This window comes from Linepithema humile, chromosome 5 (genome assembly GCF_040581485.1).
Source record: "Linepithema humile isolate Giens D197 chromosome 5, Lhum_UNIL_v1.0, whole genome shotgun sequence".
NCBI classification, from domain to species: Eukaryota; Metazoa; Arthropoda; class Insecta; order Hymenoptera; family Formicidae; genus Linepithema; species Linepithema humile.
In genome coordinates, this window is record NC_090132.1 from 5,698,059 (window position 1) to 5,720,840 (window position 22,782).

General features: G+C 32.6%; 1 protein-coding gene across 5 annotated transcripts in view; it reads left to right on the forward strand.

The window, feature by feature from the left end:
- unc-13-4A (BAI1 associated protein 3) overlaps window positions 1-22,782 on the forward strand; it is an 84,587-nt gene that overhangs the window by 38,431 nt on the left and 23,374 nt on the right. For all 5 annotated transcript variants that reach the window (XM_012363499.2, XM_067355728.1, XM_012363500.2 and 2 more), the window contains 2 exons: window positions 1,163-1,760; window positions 3,123-3,364. In XM_012363499.2, coding sequence (XP_012218922.1) covers window positions 1,560-1,760; window positions 3,123-3,364 — 443 coding nt within the window. In that variant the 5' untranslated portion in view covers window positions 1,163-1,559. The remainder of the gene's footprint in view (window positions 1-1,162; window positions 1,761-3,122; window positions 3,365-22,782) is intronic.

Here is a 22,782-nt window from a genome sequence, read left to right on the forward strand (position 1 = left end):
AAAGCAGATTTTCATTTACGCTCTGTATGATGTAATGTAACATGACACATTTATGAATTTCGCGGACTTTCATTACTAGCAAAATTTAAGGAACATCCATCATATGACAAAATATCCGAATGTAGGACGATTCGCGTAATCGTCCATCGGACGCAATCGCGGCCTTAATTGCACTGCTGACCGATTTATTGTTCGCGCGTATGCATTTTGCGTTGTTACGCAGCACCACAACGGAAATGCATGCTGGTCGCAGATTAATTTGCTCAACCCCTCGACCCCTTTGCTGGTCTCTTCCTCCGGCTCTCAATCGCAGGAACCGGACGTTTCAAATGAGATTTCGGTTAACGTGCGACTCACGAGGTAATGAAGGGATGCCTGCCCGGATTTGAAAGCGCTTGCGAGCTAGCTCCAAGTCGCTTCAAGTCTTGTAATTACACTCCATCAAGTCCACTTTGCGTCATTTAGACCTTCGGATTGAGGCCGACATTTTTGAACAAGTGGTTAAATATAATGTCAGGATCCTCGATCAAGGGGAATCCACTTGAGAATTTCTTAAATTTGTAGAATAATAAATCTGATAGGATCAATTAATAACTTTTGTCATTAAAAAATGTGCAATGTCGTAATTATTTTAGTACCTACTTAGTGTTTAATATCTTAGCAAATTATCTTAGCAAATTAAATTGAATAATTTTAATATACATGTTAGATATTATTATTCTCTAAAATTTTTTAAATCTAATTTAATGTCAAATATGATTAGCAATTGATCATATTAAGCTAGTCTTTTGCATATGATACGTGTTTAAGTTTAAGCGTAGTTATCGAGTTTTCGAAAAGTTAAAAAGTTTTACGGTAGAAAGTTCGGACACTCTTAATAGCATGTTCGCTCAACATTTTAGAAAGCAGGGTTGGTTAATGTGCTAGCTTCTTTGGCGTGAGTTCAAATCTGGATAATGAACTACTTTCCTGGCTTCTTACTTACACTATATAAAATGCAAGACAATTTCCACGTATTGTTTTTATAAAATCTGACGGATTATATTTTAATACTTTATGCTATCATAAAAATTCATTAATCTTAGCATGTATATAATATAACGATATATATATATATATCTTTGGCAAACTATTATAACTTTATTCTTTTGATTTCTTACAGATGGGCTTGCGTTGTCGATGCCAGTCGAAGTGTGTGATATTAAACGGTTGGCAAAGCGCAAAATGATTTCTATAGCAAACAAGAATTTCCCAAAGTCGCAGGAAGAATCCAAAGAGAAGTCGCATATGGCCGTGGTTGAAAATCGATATTGTGACGCGACGAAGTATCGTAAAAGTTTTCGGGGGATTTTCGTTCACGTCGAATCAACCGCTGCGAACGGTGCCTGGTAGATCTTTCGCTGGATCGATGCCTGTAGATTTTGAGAGGCTTTACGGCATTTCGGTCCTGAGGAACGAGCCACGAGGGAATTCGAAAAGAAGACTGCGATGCTCGTCTGAGCGATCAGCTTTAACACTTACACAGAAAACTACGAAAGAAATATCGCATTACGACAAAAATGAGTTTCTTCAACTCCCTGCAAGAATACGTGACAAACAGTGTGGCCAGCTTCAGTCTGAGCCCAAAAAGATTCTCGTTCAGCCGTGAGGATTCGAAGGGCGATAATGGGACCGGAAGAAGCGGCTCCACCGGAAGCGTCACTTCGACGACCAATACCAGCACTGCTTCTCAGCAAACCACGCCGCATGGCTTTCCCAAGGTATTTGATTAGAATAAATGCACTGTAGTCTGAGTAGATTAAGAAAAATATTGTTTGAATAATTTTAATATTTTTTAATTTGACTTTTTTTTATTACGTCTTTAATTTTCTGGAAAAATCCACTTTCATAATTTGCATAATAATTTAGTTTTGGTTTTATCATACTTAATGATTATATTTATGCGGGCACTTTTTTTCTTTCAAATATATTTTTCATTAGTTCGATAATCGAACAAATGGTTTCGATACTCAATTATTCGCTTAGATAGAGTAATTGAGAACTATGCAAATTTTATCGAGTAAATAACGCGATAAATTTTAATACAACTCTAACAGAGGATCTAATTGCGTGAAACCAAGATTAACTTCTTAGAAGGAGTGCCAGATCGACAAAGGACGTCTCTTGATTAAAGAAACTAAGAAAGACGACATTAAAGAGGACGTTCCGACATTATGATCCGAGGACGGACGAAGGCCGTATTGTCCGTTGTTGTCAGTGTGACAAAAAACTCGATTTATTGATTGCCGATATGTGCTAGAAGCAGAGTAATTAACCGCCTGTTACATCGGCGCTAATTTGTGCAGATATAAAAAAAATTTAATCTTCTCGTTCGGCACACTTTCCCGATATATCAGTGTATAAATTATATTTGAAACGACATCAAATTTACACCAGGAAAGCTTTAATAATGTAAAATCATGATTTTTGATACTAATTGAAATTTATTAATACATGATGTACTGGTAGAGGCGTTTTTTTAATAAGTATGACAGATTATTACGCAAATTGAAGTAAATATTATCAATGATGCATCGCTCTGCTGGACATATAATGACGTATCGCGACAATTTCTCCAATGGAATATATATCATTCGTTTAAATGAACGAGAAAATGAGATTTTATTAACTCTCATGTCAATGCATAAAAATGGTCTGTCGATACGGATGAAAGAACACGTTTTTTTAAGGAAACAATGGATTTATTGGCATGTAAATTAAAATGTCTATCAAATTACATTTAAGTGATATGTATAGAGAAAAAGTATCAATTTTTTACTAACCAATTACTTTTTTATTTTATAAGCAAAAATTTTATCAATATTTAGATCACTTTTCAATATTAAAATAAATATTTCAGTAAACGATACTTTTTTATAAATTAAATTAAAATATTTACATATAAACTATAACTTTTATTGTTTTTTTACGCAAAATATCAAACAATTTTTGGAGTTAAAATTGACAAAGTTATATAACATTTGAACGCCTCTGGTCATAGTGCGTTTGATACTTTTTTTTATTAATCATATTTTTTTGTCAGATCTCACAGAACTTAATCAGATTCGTGTTTTTTTTTTTAGGTTGTGCCACCGCCAGGAACCGTCTCGTCGTCGCACACACGTTCACTCTCGGCACGTCGACGCACTCTGGAGTGCACTTCCTCTCCGGGATTGACGGTGCATCCTGCAACAGGAAGCGGTGCCACATCGCCGAGGCGAGTTGGCTCCTTTCGTCGGAGTGCCGGATCCAGCGATCGACCGCCTCTTATGTTCTGCCGTCGACGACCATCCTGGCCGGAGTTCGACATACAAGCTACTTCCGGGTAAGTACCTTGAGAAACAAGTGCGCATTTTACAGTGCTAAGAAATTGTCACGTTTCCGCTTTTTTACCCCAAGTATACGACTGCGATAAGTAGATACTGCTATACATTAAAAGTAAGAACAATATTCGGAGCAATGTATAACAAACTTAGGTATAATGGCAAGAGTGAAATTAATAATGAAGCATAGAGGTCGAATATAATGCAAATAGAAAAATTTTTTTATATTTTATTATACTTTAATAATGAAATATATGCATTATATGATTTAATTTTATTATTCTGAAACTATAAGTAAAATTATAAAACACATGTTGAATTCAGAATATTATTATATAAGTGATGTACCTTAATAACGAGGTATTTAATTAACTAACGACGAATCTAAAATTAAATTACATTTCTCTGAAAGGAGAACATATGATTTTATTAAATTACTGAAATTTATATAATGAAGTATCGAAACAAAGTATCAGTGTTTCGAGGGAAACTTAATTTTCACACGCGACAACATTTCTTGCTGCTGCAAACGTATAATTTTATTTGATCGTTCGTCTTTACGATTGAAATGTTCAAGAATGCTCTTGATGCAGTTTCAAATGCTCTCAATCGGATTTCCGGTAAGACATTGCCTCCGTTGCGCGATCCAGCCATTCGCTTTAATCCGGTTATGTCAGCTCTATGCACTAAGCTTTCTAGTTAACTATGTGTCTCATCCCCTACTCTATCTCTCTTTCTCTCATCAGAGAATGCGCTCGCTAATAATAGAGGTGTGAATCAGGCAAGACTTCTCAAACGTATCTTTGTTTCCGGGATCTGCTAATAATGTCGCATTCGCAAACGCGATAGCGAACTGCATTCCGATAAATGTGAGTAAAAAGCGCAATGGCATTTTCTTTTTGGAATTTCGTATGCATATCGCAGTGAGTGCGCTTTTAATAAGGCCACTGCAATGCATCATGATTTTTCTCTGAGCTAGTTCGTTGCATATGCATAGGCACATCTGGCCATTTAGCATGAATTGTTAATCTTCTTTTTCAAATCTACCACTTTTTCTTTTCCCTCATATTTTTTTGGCGAGCAATTCTATTGGTTTGGATTTTTCTCACGTAATATTTCCATATATTACAAATCTGGAAAGTTTCATGAGGAATTGTGTAAGTGAAATTGACGCGCAATAACTAGATTTTTATTGCAAAACTCGATCTTTCTAAGCCGATAATCGTTTGGCAAGCCGATATCATTTATATGCGGGAACAATAAACGGTAATATCGTTTTTTGAATATTGAATATTTTTACAGTGAGCTCTTTTGAAAACTGAAATGCATGAAAAATATTAAAATCGACGTAATATCAAAATGGTTAATCTGATCTGATCAAATGGTTATTCAGATGATCTGAATTTTTTAAAAGCAAGTTTATCTTTTTCTAAAAATATATTTTATTAAACGTTATATAAAATATTGCAACATTAGAAATTTTTTTTTATAGAAAACCATGCAAGTTCAAATCTTACGAGAAATTGGGGAGATTTAACACATTTATTTTGCTTTATAACACTGCTTGATAAATGCAACCGGATTTACGTGAAATTCATGTACGTGTAATATTCGTGAAAAATGGTAATACAGTATGCATTACTCGAATAAATGATTAACGATATTAGACGAATAAAATATTTTTTCATCCCGTCGGATTTTATATGCAAAGTCTATTATCATGGCTCATACCATCAGGCAAAACAAGCGTAAGAATAATAAACATCTTAACACATTGTCCTTTGAACTTTATACACGACAAACTACCGTCTTTCTACTATGCACAAAGGCGCATAAAGTTGGCATACACTCGAGTTCTTTCGTGCAAGTCTGTAATATGTGCGTCTATCACACATACCATGCTTTATACCAAGATATATTTCCAAGATTCATCCCGCAAGGATGCCGCAAGAATACTCAAGTTGATTTATTCGCGTATATATATAAACTCGTGTGACATTAACGTAAAAGGACACGAGATCTACAATGAATCACCGAAAATTGCACTAAGCGGCTTATCTTATAGAAATGACAGAATGATAATTACTGTTATTAAGTTCAGTAATATACGTTGAAAAATATAAGAAAAAAAATTTTTTGAATTAAATATTTAATGAATACTATTTTAATTATTTTGATTAATGATTGAAAGTACGACTGTCATATACATATAATGGATATGGATATTTGCTTTTAATCACAATGTATTAAAGTTGCTGCGCGATAGAATTCGATACACGACGTTCATCATTCTACATTATAAAGCTGTGAATATTTAAATATCATAAGCATAAAATTGACTTTATGTCATAGTCGCTACGCGCATACATTGTTCTGTGATGCAACAAAAATTACCTCAGTAATTAAAACTCATGTATGCTCACATTATAAACTGTAATAGGCTCTCGTAAAGAGTTCTTGGACCGTTTTCCGATTTCGTTTAATTTTTTTTCTTTCTATTAAAGCTTTGTGTCATCGTAATTCGATTCTTATTACTTTAATTTACGAATAATTTCTCATATTTTCTTTAAAATCATGTATTAATTACCCCGCCGATTTACACAGTGAACAATAGAAGCGCCACAAATGTGTAAAATCAAGTCACACAGAGAGTAAATTGAAAGGAAAAGAGTAAAAAGAAAAATTCGATTTATCTGCCTAGATAAATACTTTTCAGCGGGCGCGTCAACATGAAAATAACGTTTTCATTCACGCTGTAAAAAAATTTGGCGATTTTTATCAGCGATCAGCGAGGAGAGGCTGTCATTTGTCCCGAATCCTTCAAAGGGAAGGGACATATCGAGATCTAGCCACATTCGGTGACCTCAATTCGCTCGTGAGACTGGTAGAAACCGTCGTAATCAAAGGCCGCTACCCTTCCAGTATGACATCCTTTATACAAGCGTCCTCGAGACCTGGGATCCCACGAAACTGACTTTAGATCAACAAAAGCCCACCGCTCACCGAATTCCGGAGCTCTCATCTCTGCACGAATACATGATTTCTCGTATCGATATGTCATAGCGGTTTGATTATATTATACTTCTACAAGAATAAAAATCGATAATACATTTAAACGAATGATAATTTCTGTATGAGAATGTGAAAGAGAGGTTTTTACGCAACGTGAGATTCGATATTAATCAAATAATTATATTAATTAAATAGTTAAATAAATAGTTATTTAATGTAATTTGATAATATAAATTGCTATCAATTTTACTACATTAAGAACCGAGAAATTTTTTATTCACGCAATAAAACCTTTCTTGAAGGCGGAAATTGTCGCAAAGTAATAAATGATGTGTCTTTCCGTGACAAGAAGGATGCTTTCCTTATGAGATACCTTATATACGTACACTGGTGAATTTTAACTGAGACAAGGAGACTGAATCTCGGGCGCGACGTGTTTCCGAGACAAGATGAAGATTTACATCCACGATTTCTTTATGTCCGTTTCCAACATTGTCATTCTCCGGTTAAGAATAATGAAATGCTAAAAAGATAACGCTATAATTTTTTAAATCTTTAGTTTATTTAATAAATGTAGTTTTGTTATTAAGAATTAACAATTTTGATAAATTTATTTCATTATTGTATATTTTTGAGAAATCAATAATTAATGTTTGACGATTGCAAATTTATTAGAAATTATATTAAAATATGTCTAATTAAAAACTAAAAAAAATTACTCATATGATTGGCATATAAGAATCACTGCATATTTGCTTGCCATTAATGAGTAATCAACAAGGATACACTGGATCAGTTATTACTTACTTTCTAGCTTATTCTTAATAGAGAATCGCCCTAGATAAAATGCCGACACGTCTCTCGCCGAAACAACTGGAAACACTCGAGACTGGCAAATGAAGTTAGACACAGCAGGTGTAACTTAATCAATGTTGACGATGCTGACGCCCGTATGAAGGAAGGAAATAAACAATGGAAAGTGCATTATTTCGTAAATGGAAGACGACACCGGTCCTACTTCGGTGACATAACATTATTGCGTTTCCTGCTTACTCATGAAACTTTCTATCCTTCTTCGGAATACGAAAATACGAGATGTACGAGATGTTGCACAATGCAGGATGTCTCACAAATATATGTCAGAGTGCAGCATCTTGCACGTTCTCACGACACGTGCATTTGATCTTTCCTTAACAACGATTTAATTCACGACTTAGCGCTTGGCGAGCAGCCAATATCATACTTCATTGTATCGTATTTTGTGCAGGAAGAAGTATCTTGCGCTGCTTTTATATTCTTCTATCCATTAATTTCACTTTCTTAGGTTGTTGGATCCTTGTTCTATTATATCAAGTTTATATCTGATATTTATTGCACGACCGTTTTTCTGACGTAATCACGTGGATGTAATTTAAACGCTGAAATATTTTTCTCAGATATTACATCGGAAGAATTTTAATGAGGAGAATATTAGATAAAACTATGATGTTTTTTTATAAACATGTAATATAAATCTAATAAAATTCTGAATTTATTATATACAATCATAAAATCGATATTAAACAATTATAAGAATTTCTTCAATGAATAGTTGAAATTTATGCCACTTCTATATATTAGCTGTAGAGAATTTATTTATTTTATTTTTTACTATGTATTTTACAAATTTTTGAGCAATTTTTTGAATCTACAGATGTTGCATTAACATTTTAAATCCCGACATGACTTACACATGTCTTCTTTAATTGAATATTTAAATTCCTCCTTACATTTTTGCACATTTATGATTTCCGTTGTAAGCATCATCAACAGTTTTTACTTCGTAAAAGCTGCATGAGAACTAGATTTTTCAGAGTACCTATTCACATACTTGAAAAAATTTGAATAAACGGGAAGAAACAAAAAATGAGTTAAAACGAATTCAAGTGAAACAAATGAGGTTGCACAAATCAGGATATATTCCTTCAACCATCATACCATTATGATGAGTTACAAACTGAATGTGCGCTCCGAGATAAATAAATCTGCTTGTTATTGTAGAAACGGCGGTCTTTGCGACAGTAACATTTGTCTGGCTTTTCCTCAAGAGAGATCACGGAAAATAAAGCAGATCGCTTATTAAGTTTTTTTGTAGAACTCGAATCGATGTAATCCAAATGGAAGTGTTTCAGACTTTAGAAAAAAGCCTTTAACTTTAAAAACTTCTTATTAGAATCCTTTCAGATTTGCTCATTTTACAAGAATCGTCATGCAACTTAAGAGACATTGATATCAAGATGTATACTCTGACAACAAAATTTTTTATTTATTTCTCACTGTAGAAAGTTTCTAAAAAAATTGTTTTCTAAACAGAATTTAATTGAAATGTTTCTCGTGATAATAATGTCGCTTTACAGGAGCCCTTTGATAAAGCAGTGAAAATTTTTAAACATAAACGAAGATTGTAAATTTATAAGATCGTCGATGCGTATCAGTTTTTGTAGACGAAGATGGTAAACTTGTACTTGTCGCTTTTCTATCCACTACTTGATCGTAAACAAGCTTGTAAACATCTCTGCGAGAGATCGGGCTTTATCTAATTGTGCTCGAGCGCGCGTCCATCGATCCATTCGAGAACACAGGTGCACGTAGGCTGATACAACGTGCCTCTTGTTCAATGGACAATTTCTTGCATCAACTGTTCAATCAGTTTATCATGTCAATTGATGTTACATTACGTATGTCATCTACTCATTTACGTATGCTATTGTTCGACGTAAACTTTTTTAAAAATTGTTTTTTAAATTGCTGAGATAAAAAAAAAGTGAACATATATCTTTTCTTCTAAAACAATAGAAGTAAAATTTATATAAATTTGCAAAGTACATTTTTAGCGAAACGAAAAAATTGAGATATTTATTTATACGCATATATTTGTTGTCATAATAGTATTATAATAGGGATCGTAGAGTGCTTTTTAATATTGCTAGCGCCAATTAATAGAGAGAGCGTTAATGGCAAATTACCGCATGTTGAAACCAATTTTCGACAATATGTAAATAATATCCAATTAATTAAACGTAGTTAAACATTGTATAACAAGCGAATCGTAATTTATCAGGGATCTCACGGCATCGTAAATTGTCTGTTATACCTTTTGACATCAATATTAATAATGTCGCATACATCAAAATTATCATCATTATAGTAACGTATAAGAAAAATGGTTGTCATTTTTATGATATAAATAGCTATCGGTATGATACATTAATTTTCTATATTTATTCTTCTAATTTTTTAATAAGGATTTATAATTCTTTAGTATAAATCTGCAATATAAAAAGTAAAACAGTTAATTTTCTTGTAATATATTAATTTTTAGTAATTTTTATAGTTTAAAATTTATCTACATTCTCTTAATTTAAAAATTTTTTCATATATATTTTTCCATTTTTGACTTTTTGTTAAAATTATGCGATAAATATTTTAATAAATGTAACTTATTCTTTTTTCAATTGCAAGGAACATTCTAGTAGCATATAACAAATCTAACATGTTTCGAACATAATAATATATTCTGAAATATAAATACCACAAAGGATCGTCGTCGAAGGAACAAGCTTATGTATTCTTCTCTTGTGTACACTTTGGGACAAAATGTTATATCTTGCCATATATAAACATCGAGTCTCATATGACCGTATTTTCCTAACTTCGTTTCACTCCTGTCTTTGCTGTCCGGGTCTCTCGTGTCTTTGTTTCAAAATATGAAAATTATGTAGCTTTTAGAGAAACATTGCCGAATTGGCAGCATGGATTAATTCATCTTATGTTATATTTCATTGTAAAGTGTTTAGAAATCTCAATAGAATTTTTCTTTGTTTTATCGGTATCGTTAGTCTATAACTTTTATCAAGATCGTATGAGCTTCGTTTTCAAACGGCACTTTAATAGCTTGAGGCTGGCGAACAGCCAAGGCAATATCGGTGCTTTCCTAATTTGCAATTAGGGCCACGATCGTGTTGCGAATTCAGACGCGATATATCGCCGCCAATTCACGGTTGACCATTCAGTCTCTCAAACTCGACGCAAAACCCCTGAAATTGGCTGCTATATTTTAGGACGTTTATAACGTTACTTTAATTAAAGGATTTTTTTTTCAATTAATTGAATAATTATTTTACTTTATTCAATCATTTTTGTGTGTCAGATATTTATGTTTGTTTACTTCTTTGAATAACTTGACATAAATCATTTTTATATGTCAGATATTTGTTTGTTTATTTACTTCTTTGAATAACTTGACATTTAAAAAATAAGCAAGTGTATTTCATGGTGGAGATTTTAAAGTTTTAAATGGAAAAATTAAAAACGAAAAGTAAAGTTTAAATACAATGGTACACATTTCTTTTTTTAAGTTAAAAAACAATTAAAAATACAGTACTAATGGTGAACATATAAATTCCATTAATCCTCAATACAGACATGTTGTTTTACAACAGCAATCTTTTATCAATTTCTTTTATGTGAGCTCAGCTTTAACATGTTCAATTTTGCAAGCAAACTGCATTGTAAATGACATTTGCTGGAAAAGTTATAAATTTTTAATAAGAATTTATGGCAAGTCAAAGAAATGCGTAACGGCATGTTACCACTGTAATTACAGAGGTGCTCGTAAATCGTCGAAAGTTTAGAAGAAATGAAAATAAACATTGATGGAATGTATTCTCATATGTATTCAAAGTTTTGTACTTTTTCTCGTAATGTTGACATAAGATCACAAAAAAATTTTTTTACACAAAATTTGAGTGTTAAAAAGAAAATCTTGGGAATATTTTGATAAATTTATTGATAATTGGATTTCTTTTAAAATCAAATATTTATAAATGTTTAGATTTTATTTGTATTTTTTATTTATATTTTTTATACAAATTTGATTGAATTTTATTACTCAATTTTTCTTTTATGCTATAATTTTTTAATTTGCTATAATTTTAAATCATTGATTATCCTTATTAAAAACCTTGAATTATGACGAGAAAGAAAGATAGCCATTCCATATACGAACATACATGGAAGCTTATAATGGACTCGCCTTATTTTCTGCACCATAATTTTCGATCGATATTCATTTATATGTACATCGCTCTTTAACTTGCGTCATATAACTACGGGACAGAGTAAATTGAAAGAGGCAGAGTCGCGGGAGAGGGTTACGGATGAAATTACAAACGGGAAGTAAAACGGCAAATAGCCGGCGGGCGTTCGTAAAACTGGAAAACAGCCGGAAGTCTTCCGTAGCCGAAGCACGGCGACGACTGAAAATAGCCATGGATTCCGGAACGACGAATTAACTTTGCGGCGCGGTCAGCAACGACGTCGTAAAAAGATTTTCTAAAAGGATTTTTAAGACGTATCCCCCGGTATCTTTATGTTACATTTATCGCCTGTGCGGCGATCCCCTGCAGTGCCTTATGTAGACAAGGAATGTTCGCAGAGCTATGGTAACTTTCGCATAAGCGCTCCTATACGGAATCTGTTATGCCCATAAAATGAAACGGTACGGTACTCGAAAATGTGTGGGAGAAGCTTTATTTTTGTCGTTTTCCTAGGTCTTTTCAGCAAATACTGGTCGTCTCAACGAGAGATTCATATATACTTATATATTCATGGTGAAGTTGAGATAAATACCTCATATAAAAATGCAAAGAGACAGAAAAGTCGCGATTTATGATACAACTCATTCATTCAGAAATACATTCAAAAATTAATTTGCATTGCGAATAAAATTAATTAAATGTAAAGAGTTGACATTATGCGTTAATAAATTTATCTAAATAAATATAAAAACAGCGTATGACATTTTATATTTTTTATGCAAAATTCTCTTGAACGGTTTTACTTTCAAACTCTTATATTTTATAAAAATTTATCTCATGAAATACTGGTTAAATTGTTTTTTAATTTATTACGCGTAGTTGCAGTAAAAATTTCTTCTATATTACTATTGCTAATAATCTGTATATATGCACACGTTGGATACTGTGAATATTTGTGTAAATTTGATCAGATACGCGATTGTAAATATTAGAACAAAAATGTCTCTGCAACATTTTTTCCGTCAATATGAACATTGCGCTTTGCCAGATTTCATTTATCGATCAAAAAAAAATATCTCGTGATGCGATAGTGAAGTTTATTGGAAATCTCTCTATTGCAAATATTTTCTGCTTTGAACGCAATGTCATGTTTCATGCCAAATGATGTCTTGATATCTCCAGCAGAACATTCAGGTCAGATGTTAGGTGAGAGAAATCATCTTTATTTCGTGCCGCAATAAAAATTGCGTGGTATCTCGACACGTATTCGTCAGGAATGCATTTGCAGAATTGGGCTGAGTTCCCAAGTGTTGATTCCGTTCGAATGTCGCGCAATGCTCTCGCGAAAACTGTAGTAAAGCCATAAAAATTGAATATCTCTATATTTATCTTATTTCTCCAGTTGTTATTCCTAATATGGAATATGGCAATTTCAATCTCTAATCCAAACACTTTCTGCAACTTGACGAAGGTTTAAGAGCTGTCAAGTTGTTGTTGTTAAAAGGCTCTTCAGGGACGGGGGCCGTTGTTTGCGATTAGTGTTGGAAACTGCGTTGCCAGCAACGCGCCGATGAAGGGTGCTCGAGATTGTCAAGGAGCGCCGCGACGGCCCTAAGTGCAGTATAATTGACAACTATTTACAGATTGTCGTTATGACGGGTGAAATTCTCCTTAAACATACACTGTGCTCGATAATATGCTCAATTCATGAATAAAGCGATATTTGTTTCAAAAAAATAATTTTTTAAACAAAATGTTAACATTACTTCACAGTCTTTATGTTATAAAAGAATTAAAAAAAAAAATTTTTAACATGTTAAATTTTAATCATATAAATGTGTAAAAGGAATATTATTCTTTTAATTTAAAGTTTACTTTAACATAATTTAATATCAAATCAAATTTACCAAAATAATTTATGGTCATAGTTTTAAAATTTGAAAGAGATAGCAATCAGTTCAATTTTTATAAAACAAAAATAATTTTAAAGAATTTTTTTACAAGAAATATTACTATTCTGTTTACTAAGAATACATTATAGAACACTTCGTATAAGACGTAATTGAATTTAATAATTATATTTTAAGAATAAATTAATAAATTTTATCTTTGTTAGAATAATAAATAAAATTTCATATATATCCCGTTATAAACGTTAAGGAAGTTCCGGAACTATCATTCCAAAATAGTTTAAAATTTATTGATAGAATTTATCGATAGAGTTTCTTTTACCTCACTATCGGTGTCGTCTAGAAAATATCGCGTCTCAGACCACTCCGATCGCAGTACTCCACCTTTTGCGCAATATCCTTCCGCGTAAATCGTCGTTGATCTAAACAAGACATTTCTTTTGCCCCACTATCGACGTCGTCTTGAAAATGTCGCGTCTTGGACCACTCCGACTGCAGTACCCCACCTTTCGCGCAGTATTCTTTCGCATGAATCGTCACTAGTCTATACAAAGCATTTCTTTTGCCTCCACTATCGACGTTGTCTAGAAAATGTCGCGTCTTGGATTACTCCGATTGCAGTATTCCACCTTTCGCGCAGTACTCTTCCGCGTGAATCGTTGTTGATCTAAACAAGGCATTTCTTTTGCCCCACTATCGACGTTGTCTAGAAAATATCGCGTCTCGGACCAATCCGATTGCAGTACTCCACCTTTCGCGCAGTATCCTTCCGCGTGAATCGCCGTTGATCTAAACAAGGCATTTCTTTTGCCCCACTATCGGCGTCGTCTAGAAAACGTCGCGTCTCGGACCACTCCGATTGCAGTACCCCACCTTTCGCGCAGTATTCTTCCGCGTGAATCGTCGTTGATCTAAACAAGGCATTTCTTTTACTCCACTATAAGCGTCGTCTAGAACTCGCAGTTCTGTATATATGTACCTTTATTTAGATATAGCGTGTTTTTAGTTTATTCTACTATCAAAAACCGTAGAAATATAAATGTGATAAGCATATAACGTGATATACGGCATGCTTTATTTTTTATAGAAAGTTAATGTCACTTCATGCAATGTATTCGATATAAAAATTACAAATGATCTATATATCAAGAATTATTACGAGCGGCATAATGCAAATGTTACCTTCTGACGACCACCTTAAAACATTTACTGCGAATAAAGCTTTACGAAGCGTCCGACCTCGCTCCATTCCCTCGGCAAGGTTCAGCCGATCTCATCTTGTGGCAGGCAAGGATCTTAACTGAGTGAGTCGAGTTCCTCAAAGAGCATTAGTAGAGATACTAATTTTATTCCTCGCTAATTTCCCCGCTGGGCAATTAAGATTATGAGATATCGAGACGCGCCACCTTCCATGATCTTTTGATGGAAGGTATTTTAAAACAAGGAAAAAAGTATTTTAAAGATATAAAGAGATCGTAAAATTTCTTTATTATAATTTCGCGTATCAAAAACAATTTTTATGAACAAATGTTTTTAATAGTTGAGTTGAACTTTTGCTAGTTTTCTTTTTGTTTATAGAATTTGCAAAGTTATTAATGAAAAGAATATTGTATATTGTATTAATGTGTATATGTTGAAATTTTATTTATATGTAAATTTTTCTATAAAAATCTTATAAATCGATGGGTGTGTGATCTAAAGAAGGAATTTTTATGAGTTTAAGATTTATATCAAGAATCTGAAGAAAGATCAAGAAAGATTATGCGTTATCATGATTTTAAAAAAACTCCAGCAGAGATGACGCCAATACTTAAGATTCTAGGAATACTAAAAATAGAAAAAGATTCTGCATGACATTAAAATTTAATGATTAGAGATTTTCAAAGTACAGTACGGTATTTTTATGCATAAATTTGTAAAATAAAAACATAAATTGTTTAATAAATTAGTATTAAATGCCATCGATGTTTTTCCTTTTTAATATTGGGTCTTATTATTGAGAAAATTTATTCTTTTTCTTATAATTTTTATTTATAATTATTTGTTGCTTATAGATAAAAAGTTTAACAACTGCGGTATAATTTGCAGCATCCCTTGTTCACGTTACCTGCGTTGTGTAAGATTGTATAAACATTTACAGCGACACCGCGCAAAAGGAGAGTCAACAAGTCGCGCGCACGGCTGTTAGTAAAATATAAAAGTGACTGCGTGGTAGGAAAATATCGGAGAGGAAAGAGCAGCGCTCTCGCTCGTGTGATCCTTTACAGCGTTTTGCTTTACGCTCGTTGCGTTACACGTGGAATCTTTTGCCAACAGGCTTCAGCCTTGATCCTTGAGGTCTCCGCAGCCATTGCACTGATCACGTTATTATTGACAACTTTTCATTATATTATAGATTTTACAAAATTTCTCAAAGTATAATTAAAGAAATATATTATTTTAATTAATATTATTGTCAAATTAAGAAGATTGATTTCAGTAAAATACTGTTGATGCAATATTAATTTTTTTTTATGTCGAGTAATAAAGTTACTTCTCAAATGTTAGCAATGTTGGCAGATTAAATTTTATCAAATTTGATTTATCAACATTGCTAACACTTTGCTTACTGAACATTTTATGATTATTAAGAAAATATTAGTGAAGTAATCGCGCAACAAATGGAATAAGAAACGATTTTTTTGTTAACAGTTTAGTTACTTTTATTTTTTTACTCAACATTGCTTTATCAATATCTTGGAATGAGAATATTCCATATCACTGTATGCCGGTCCATTGCCATTACGGTATCTTTAGCGAAGATTGTAAGATAAAAGTAGAGTCCATACGCGATAGAAATAAAACGGTACATTGAAGCGAACTACATGTGTTAGTGAACGTTCGATGGAGAATGGTTTCTTTTAAAGCTTACGTTTTATCAAGAAAAGTAGCATAAACCGTTCCTAGTGCTGCAATAAAGTATAGCCGTAAAGTGCTTTCACAAAATCCCACAATATACGAAGCGCAATAGTGAGAACTTCTTAAATTATCTTTGACCAACGAAGAATAACTTTTTCAAAAATCTAGATCTGCCATGAAATTTTTAACATTACCAGAACATAACATTGCACACGCTAAAATTCTAAAGCATAATAATGAATAAAATGTACATTTTATTCATTCAAATGTAAAAATGAAAATATAAAAATGAATAAAATGTACATTTGAATGAATAAAATTTACATTTATGTTTTATGTACTTATGCTTTAGAATTTTATGTCATAACATTTAATAGAACTTTTAAACTTTAGACATACATTTTTTTACTGCGATGCATTGTAATTGCATGAAATCTTATGTTTTAAACAAATAAATGGTCTAGAATCACTTTGTTTAAAATAAGATTTGATGCATTGTAGTTAAAAAAATGTTAACTTGCCTTTTTTTAAATGAATCCTGCTGTCTTATTATTTGTATCATTAATTGAAACTATTCTTATTTTATATATTTTTTATACTACATTGTAATATTTGTTATCTAAAATATGGGATAAAATCAAATTGTGTCAATCGCGTTCTCACATATTTTATGTTATATCGTTACTGCGATTGTCAAGGAAGAAATGATTTGAATTTCATATCATACGCACATATCATTTGATGTGCATATTACGTAGGAAATAACCTAACCTAACCTAACCTAACTTCAGTTATGAGGAATGTGAGGAAATATAAACGCAATATTTCATTTTACGGACACAAATGACGAGCGAGAAGTTGCATTAGCGGATCGTATGGCTTTCACCACGGGGCACGAATGGCCGGCACCGATATGACGCGGTGACGATGCCGTACGTCGTCGTCATTGTTCATCGACGTGATACACACAGAGTGCCCTGATCGACCACCGGTGGTCCACCCCGTGGGAATAGAAAACGAGAATGTAGCTACCTTAATGGAGGTAATGGTACATGGACGAGGGCGGTCTTAAGAAATATTGCAGCACGTTGGCTCCAGCCAACGAGATAAAAGGACCTGTATAAAAGGCAAACGTCCGACGAACGTGACCCGTCGACTTCTCGAAACTCTGTGTATCTTCGGGGAATTTCCATTTTCGGGATAAGATCCTGTCAAAAAAGGTCTTTTATCAGCGGTATCACGGTGGCTTTACCCGATTCGCAAGGATTTCCCTTGGAGAAAGTTCGCGAACAGATGTTTGAATCGCAGAGGAAGATTCTTTTGTGTAAGAAGATATTCAGATAAAAATAAGCATTTTAAAAGTACATAACTTTATGTTTTATTGCAAATTATTGAATTTGTATTTATATATAATTTTGAGAGGTACTTTGATATCTTTTATTCACATCAGTAGGTATTATTATAACAAACCTTTGATTTCTATCTATTTAAATTTCTCTCTAAATGTTCTTTTGAACAACTATAATACTCTTAAAGTATTCAAGAGAAGCAAATCTGAAACATGGAACTTATATTGCAGTAATTTAAATTGGAAACTTTTGTTTTGTGCACGCTTTAACTAAAACATTTCCAATATTTTTCAAACTGTTGCAATATTTTTAGATTCTAGAAAAAAAAATATGTATATATGTTCCAGATGTTAAAAGATTTACAGTACAAGTAAATTTTTATATACATATATACTGATACGTTAAAATAATAAGTTTAGAAATGCTTCAACTACAAAAAAATGTTGTTAAATTGTTAAGAAATGAACAGTACACAAATATAAATAGCATAAATAATCTCCCAGTCTTGTAACAATACCTCTAAGTAATTTTTTTAAATAAACAGAAGCACCCGACATTAATGTAATCATCGCCAGATTGTCGCAGATGAAATTCCGTCACATTATTCCCACGAGGGACTAAAATTTATTTTTATTGCATCATCGGGAGAAAGTTTATCCCATGATTTCAAGAAATTTCAAAATTACTTCTGCTTCCCAGCAGAATAAGCAGTTAGAATCGACAAAAAGCTACTACAAGTTTCGTCGTGGCAGCTTGCCTTGACTGTCAGAAGTCGCCCAGGTAGAACGATCGACGTCCCTCAAGATACTTTTAATATCCCGACGAGGGTAAGCTCGTCGTCGCGGTCGCGTGAAATTTCTCGTCTTTTTTTTCTTCAGGGCCGAGCGAAGGGTGGAAAATTGGGATCGCGTAGAGAGGAAGTGCGGGCAGGTGCGAGGGCGGATATTGGATCGATCAATCGGGCGGAGGTGGGAAAACAGGAGAAAGGAATGAAGGGCGAGACCGGATTAAGTGCGAAGAAAGCGAGTAAAACACGTAGAGGTTGACAAAGATGCGGCGTCAAAGATTCTGTCTTTGACAGAGAAAGAAAAGGTGCCGCGGGGCTGATTTATTAATAGAATTCCAGAAAACCCCGCGGTGCAGCGCAATGAAGCCGCGATAACGCTTTCGGTAAAGAGGGTTAATCACGATACGAAGAAGTCGCTTTATTTAACTCCCTTTTATATTTCAACAAAAGAAAGTCCAATCTAGTTCAAATGAATTAACTTTCTTATATCTAATTATATTATTTTTAATATAAAAAGATTTTAATTAAATAATTGTTATTGCGACATAAAATGTCACTTATTAACATCAGTTATTAAAATCATAAAGACGTATCTTGTTTTAAAATAATTTTACCTTCTGCACTTTTGTGAGTTATCTTTTTATTAAAAATTAGCAGTCACTAATTGATAAAATTATGTAATTTTATCATATAAAAATAATAACGACAACATTATCAGAAACAAATAAAGAATTTTATAAAATTATGAAAGATTAAAAAAAAAGTATAACATTCATGTGAAACTCTACGTACAGCTACTTTGTAATCTAGTCTCAATGTGACCGCAATAGTTGAATCCTCGAGGATATTAAAGTGCAGACGATGCGATTGCAGCTCTTTTAATCTTAATCACACTATGCTTTTTTCTTCTGAGATATATTCCTTCGTGAATATCTCAATAACGATCTACGTCTTAGATTCCATAAAAGACTCCAGATTAAAGGAAGAGCCATTCAAAGGAACGGAATATCAGCCATCCAACACTAGTTACTATCACCGACTTAATTTGATCGCAGAAGATGAAAAGATACTAACAGAAAATATTTATGAAAGTTGGATTAAAATATGCATATGTTATTTGAACAATTTTGAACGTTAATTGACTTTATTTCTTACTTTATTATAAAGCAATAAAAATATTATAAAATGTTATAAAAATATCAAATGTGTTATGAAATATAAATCTATATGAAATTGGAAATAATATAGACATGCAAATAGCTTGAGTGGAAATATCATATTTCCATATTTTTCTTGTAAAATGCAAATATTTGTGTAAACAATCAAGCAAAAATCAAGAACTTCTCACGTTCCAATTACATTTCTACTAGCCTCGTGCAGTTTCCAGTATGCTTTTTTTAACTGTTCATATGAGAGACACGTCCAATGTCTGTTTTATTATTTTGAAACAATTTATGTTATCTCATCGGATAATATGATTTATCGTACTAATCAATGTTTTTTTTCGATAATCTGCGAAAAATTGCAGGAATTGGAGAGACTGCGCTATTATGGAAAAATAATGACTTTATAAACATTTACGGTAAAGGTAGATGTAACATTTTGTTAATGCGAGAACAGTTTGCATTTACTGCGAGTAATTTATTTTCCACGAGTTGCTAATTGCTTAAAAGAAAACCTTTCAAATATCATATTTCGCTGATTTTCATCATTGTTCCATATTTGTTGTTTTTTGAAAATTGATATCTGTTGAAAAAAGGAATGCAACGAATATTACACAAATTACACATGATGTTTTGCACTTTATTTCTAATCATGAGTTGCTTTTAATTTGTTTTGTTTTGTTTTGTGCTTTCCACAGAGATATTTCTGAAAATTATAAACTTGTTTTTATCATAACTTACTACAGTTAAATTTAAGTAACAATTATGAGAGAACTAATAAGGCAAATTAAATGTTTATCATAAAAGCAAGTAACTCTATAAGAATTTTATAGAACGTTAAATGCTCTAGCAATATTATAATTATCAGAGGAGGACCTGTATTTTAAGCAAATGATTGAAAGGTAGTATATTAACGTATGTATCCAATCCATGGTCCTTTAGAGTGTTACTGAAAATACTTTTGCTGAGGGTTAATTTGAAGGGCGAAAGGGACAGAGCTAGGATTAAATCGGTTTCAACCGCCCACGACATCGAGGAACGTCATGCGCAGCGAAAGATACACATGCACGTCAGGAGCTTAAAATCAACCCCTGATGGCCTCCCGAGATACGCAAGGGCCGTTTATTAATACCGTATCCGTCGGAATATACGGCCCTGTCGCTTTGTATAAATTAGCGCAGTGGGGCGCGCTTAACAAGCTGGAAGAGAAGGCGCGCTCCTGAAATATGATATCGGGGCTGACCGTCCACCGTAACGAGGACGTGTTCCCACTTATTTCCTCTCTCGTCTGTGGATCTGACTCGGCACGGACAAGGTCAAGATTGCCTTAGAAGCGTAAGAGATTGTGTATGTTGCATTAGCAACATCCCTCATTTTCCACTGCATCTCCGGCTACTAAATTTCACAACAACCTACAGAATTTGAAAAATATCATTTCAGAGCTGAAATTTTATACACAAAATAATATATATATATTTCAAATAAATAAAATTTAATAGAAATTATGCTTCTCGATTGTTGAAGTTACTATAGGATTAAAGTTATTGTAACCAAAAGTTAATGTAAAAATCGATTATATAATTTTAAAAATACGAAGATTAAAAATATAATCAAAATATAAAAATTTTATGAAAGATATATTTTGCTAAAGCAAGGGTTTTATTAAAATTATTGCTAAAACAAACTTTCTACAATCAAGTTTAAGGGGAAGATATTTGCAATGTGTTCTAGGTCTTATAAATTTGTAAAATTTTAAATATGTAGATTACTGAATTTATAAACAAGTAACAAGGATGATTTGAAATTTTTGCAACTGCATTTCAATGCGGTACATTGTATTATGTAAATTCTTGATGAGAGAAAACGGAACAAGAAGTCACCAACCTCTTCAAACGGACTGTTCAAACGGAGAGTTTTGCCTATTCCACTTTATCATGGATTCCAATTATGCGAGTTTACTACTGTTTTTGATGCATGGAATTCTGTAAAATTAAGAGAACCGCGAAGAGACGAAAAGGAGACTAAAGCTGATAACAAATACATTATACAACATTTTAGTCGAGTGGTTTTGTTGAATAATTCAACAATTTCGTTTTCTCGGTAAAAAAACAATAGGAGAAAAATTCACTCGCATAAATCATGAAATCTGTATAAAAAAGAACCTACGATAAAAATATCCAGAGACAAGGGACTTCACTAGAATGTACGATTCTGAGACTAAGAAAATCCTTGTGAAATATTCACGCCCACTTACGAGGTGTGAATCCCGAGAGGTAGAATATCTCTCCTAAGCGGACGCCTATTTCAACGCTTTGCAATGTCTTGCTTGCCTTGCCAAGCGAAAGGAGCGCTGCTTTCGTTAAGAAAAGCCTTATTTAGCATAACAAAAGTGCTGAAATGGAGAAATATATGCTTTTATAATTAATATTTTGTTACTGTACATTTCTAATTACATAAACGTTCTTTCCAAATGCACGTTTTACAAATAGTATTACATAAACTGTTTAAACTAAAAATATATTATGTTGATATTTTATACGTTGATAGTTATATAAAACTGTATGATCCATGTACTCGTATATCGTGTGTTATGAGTAATTTGTTTAATTACTTACACAGCAACTAATAACCTTTTCTGATTAACTGTAAAAAATATTTATAACTCAGTTTTATAAACAATTAAACATTATAAACAATTTATGAGATAATCTAATATCCCAAATAATTAATCGAGATAATATGTTTTCAAAATTGTTATATTTTATAATATTTCATGATATTCATTTCTATAGGATCAACAAATTATGATACGATATACAAAAATGTTCGTGCGATTTATTTTGTTTTAAGCTATTTTATTTTATCGTTTAGTAAGGATCTTATTGCTCGGTCTTATCTTCATTTATCGCCGCGCGGTTGATTTCAAGAAAAACGGCAGGGGACTGGTGTAACTTTGTAGCAAGTAGTAGAGAAGTCATTAAATAACAATTAAACAAGTTACAGGTTGGTTATCAGTTGCAGCGCTGAAAATGTCGTGCAACACGTAAAGTCTAATTACAGCGCATGGTTCCATGCACAAATTTTTTTTTTATTTGATGATATAAAATAAAAAAAGACATACATTAAAATCGAATGCTTTATCAGTTTTTAACATTAGAATTAATTGTTAACAGAAAAAAAATAAATAAAAATATAAAAAATATAGTAAGTATTAAAATATTAC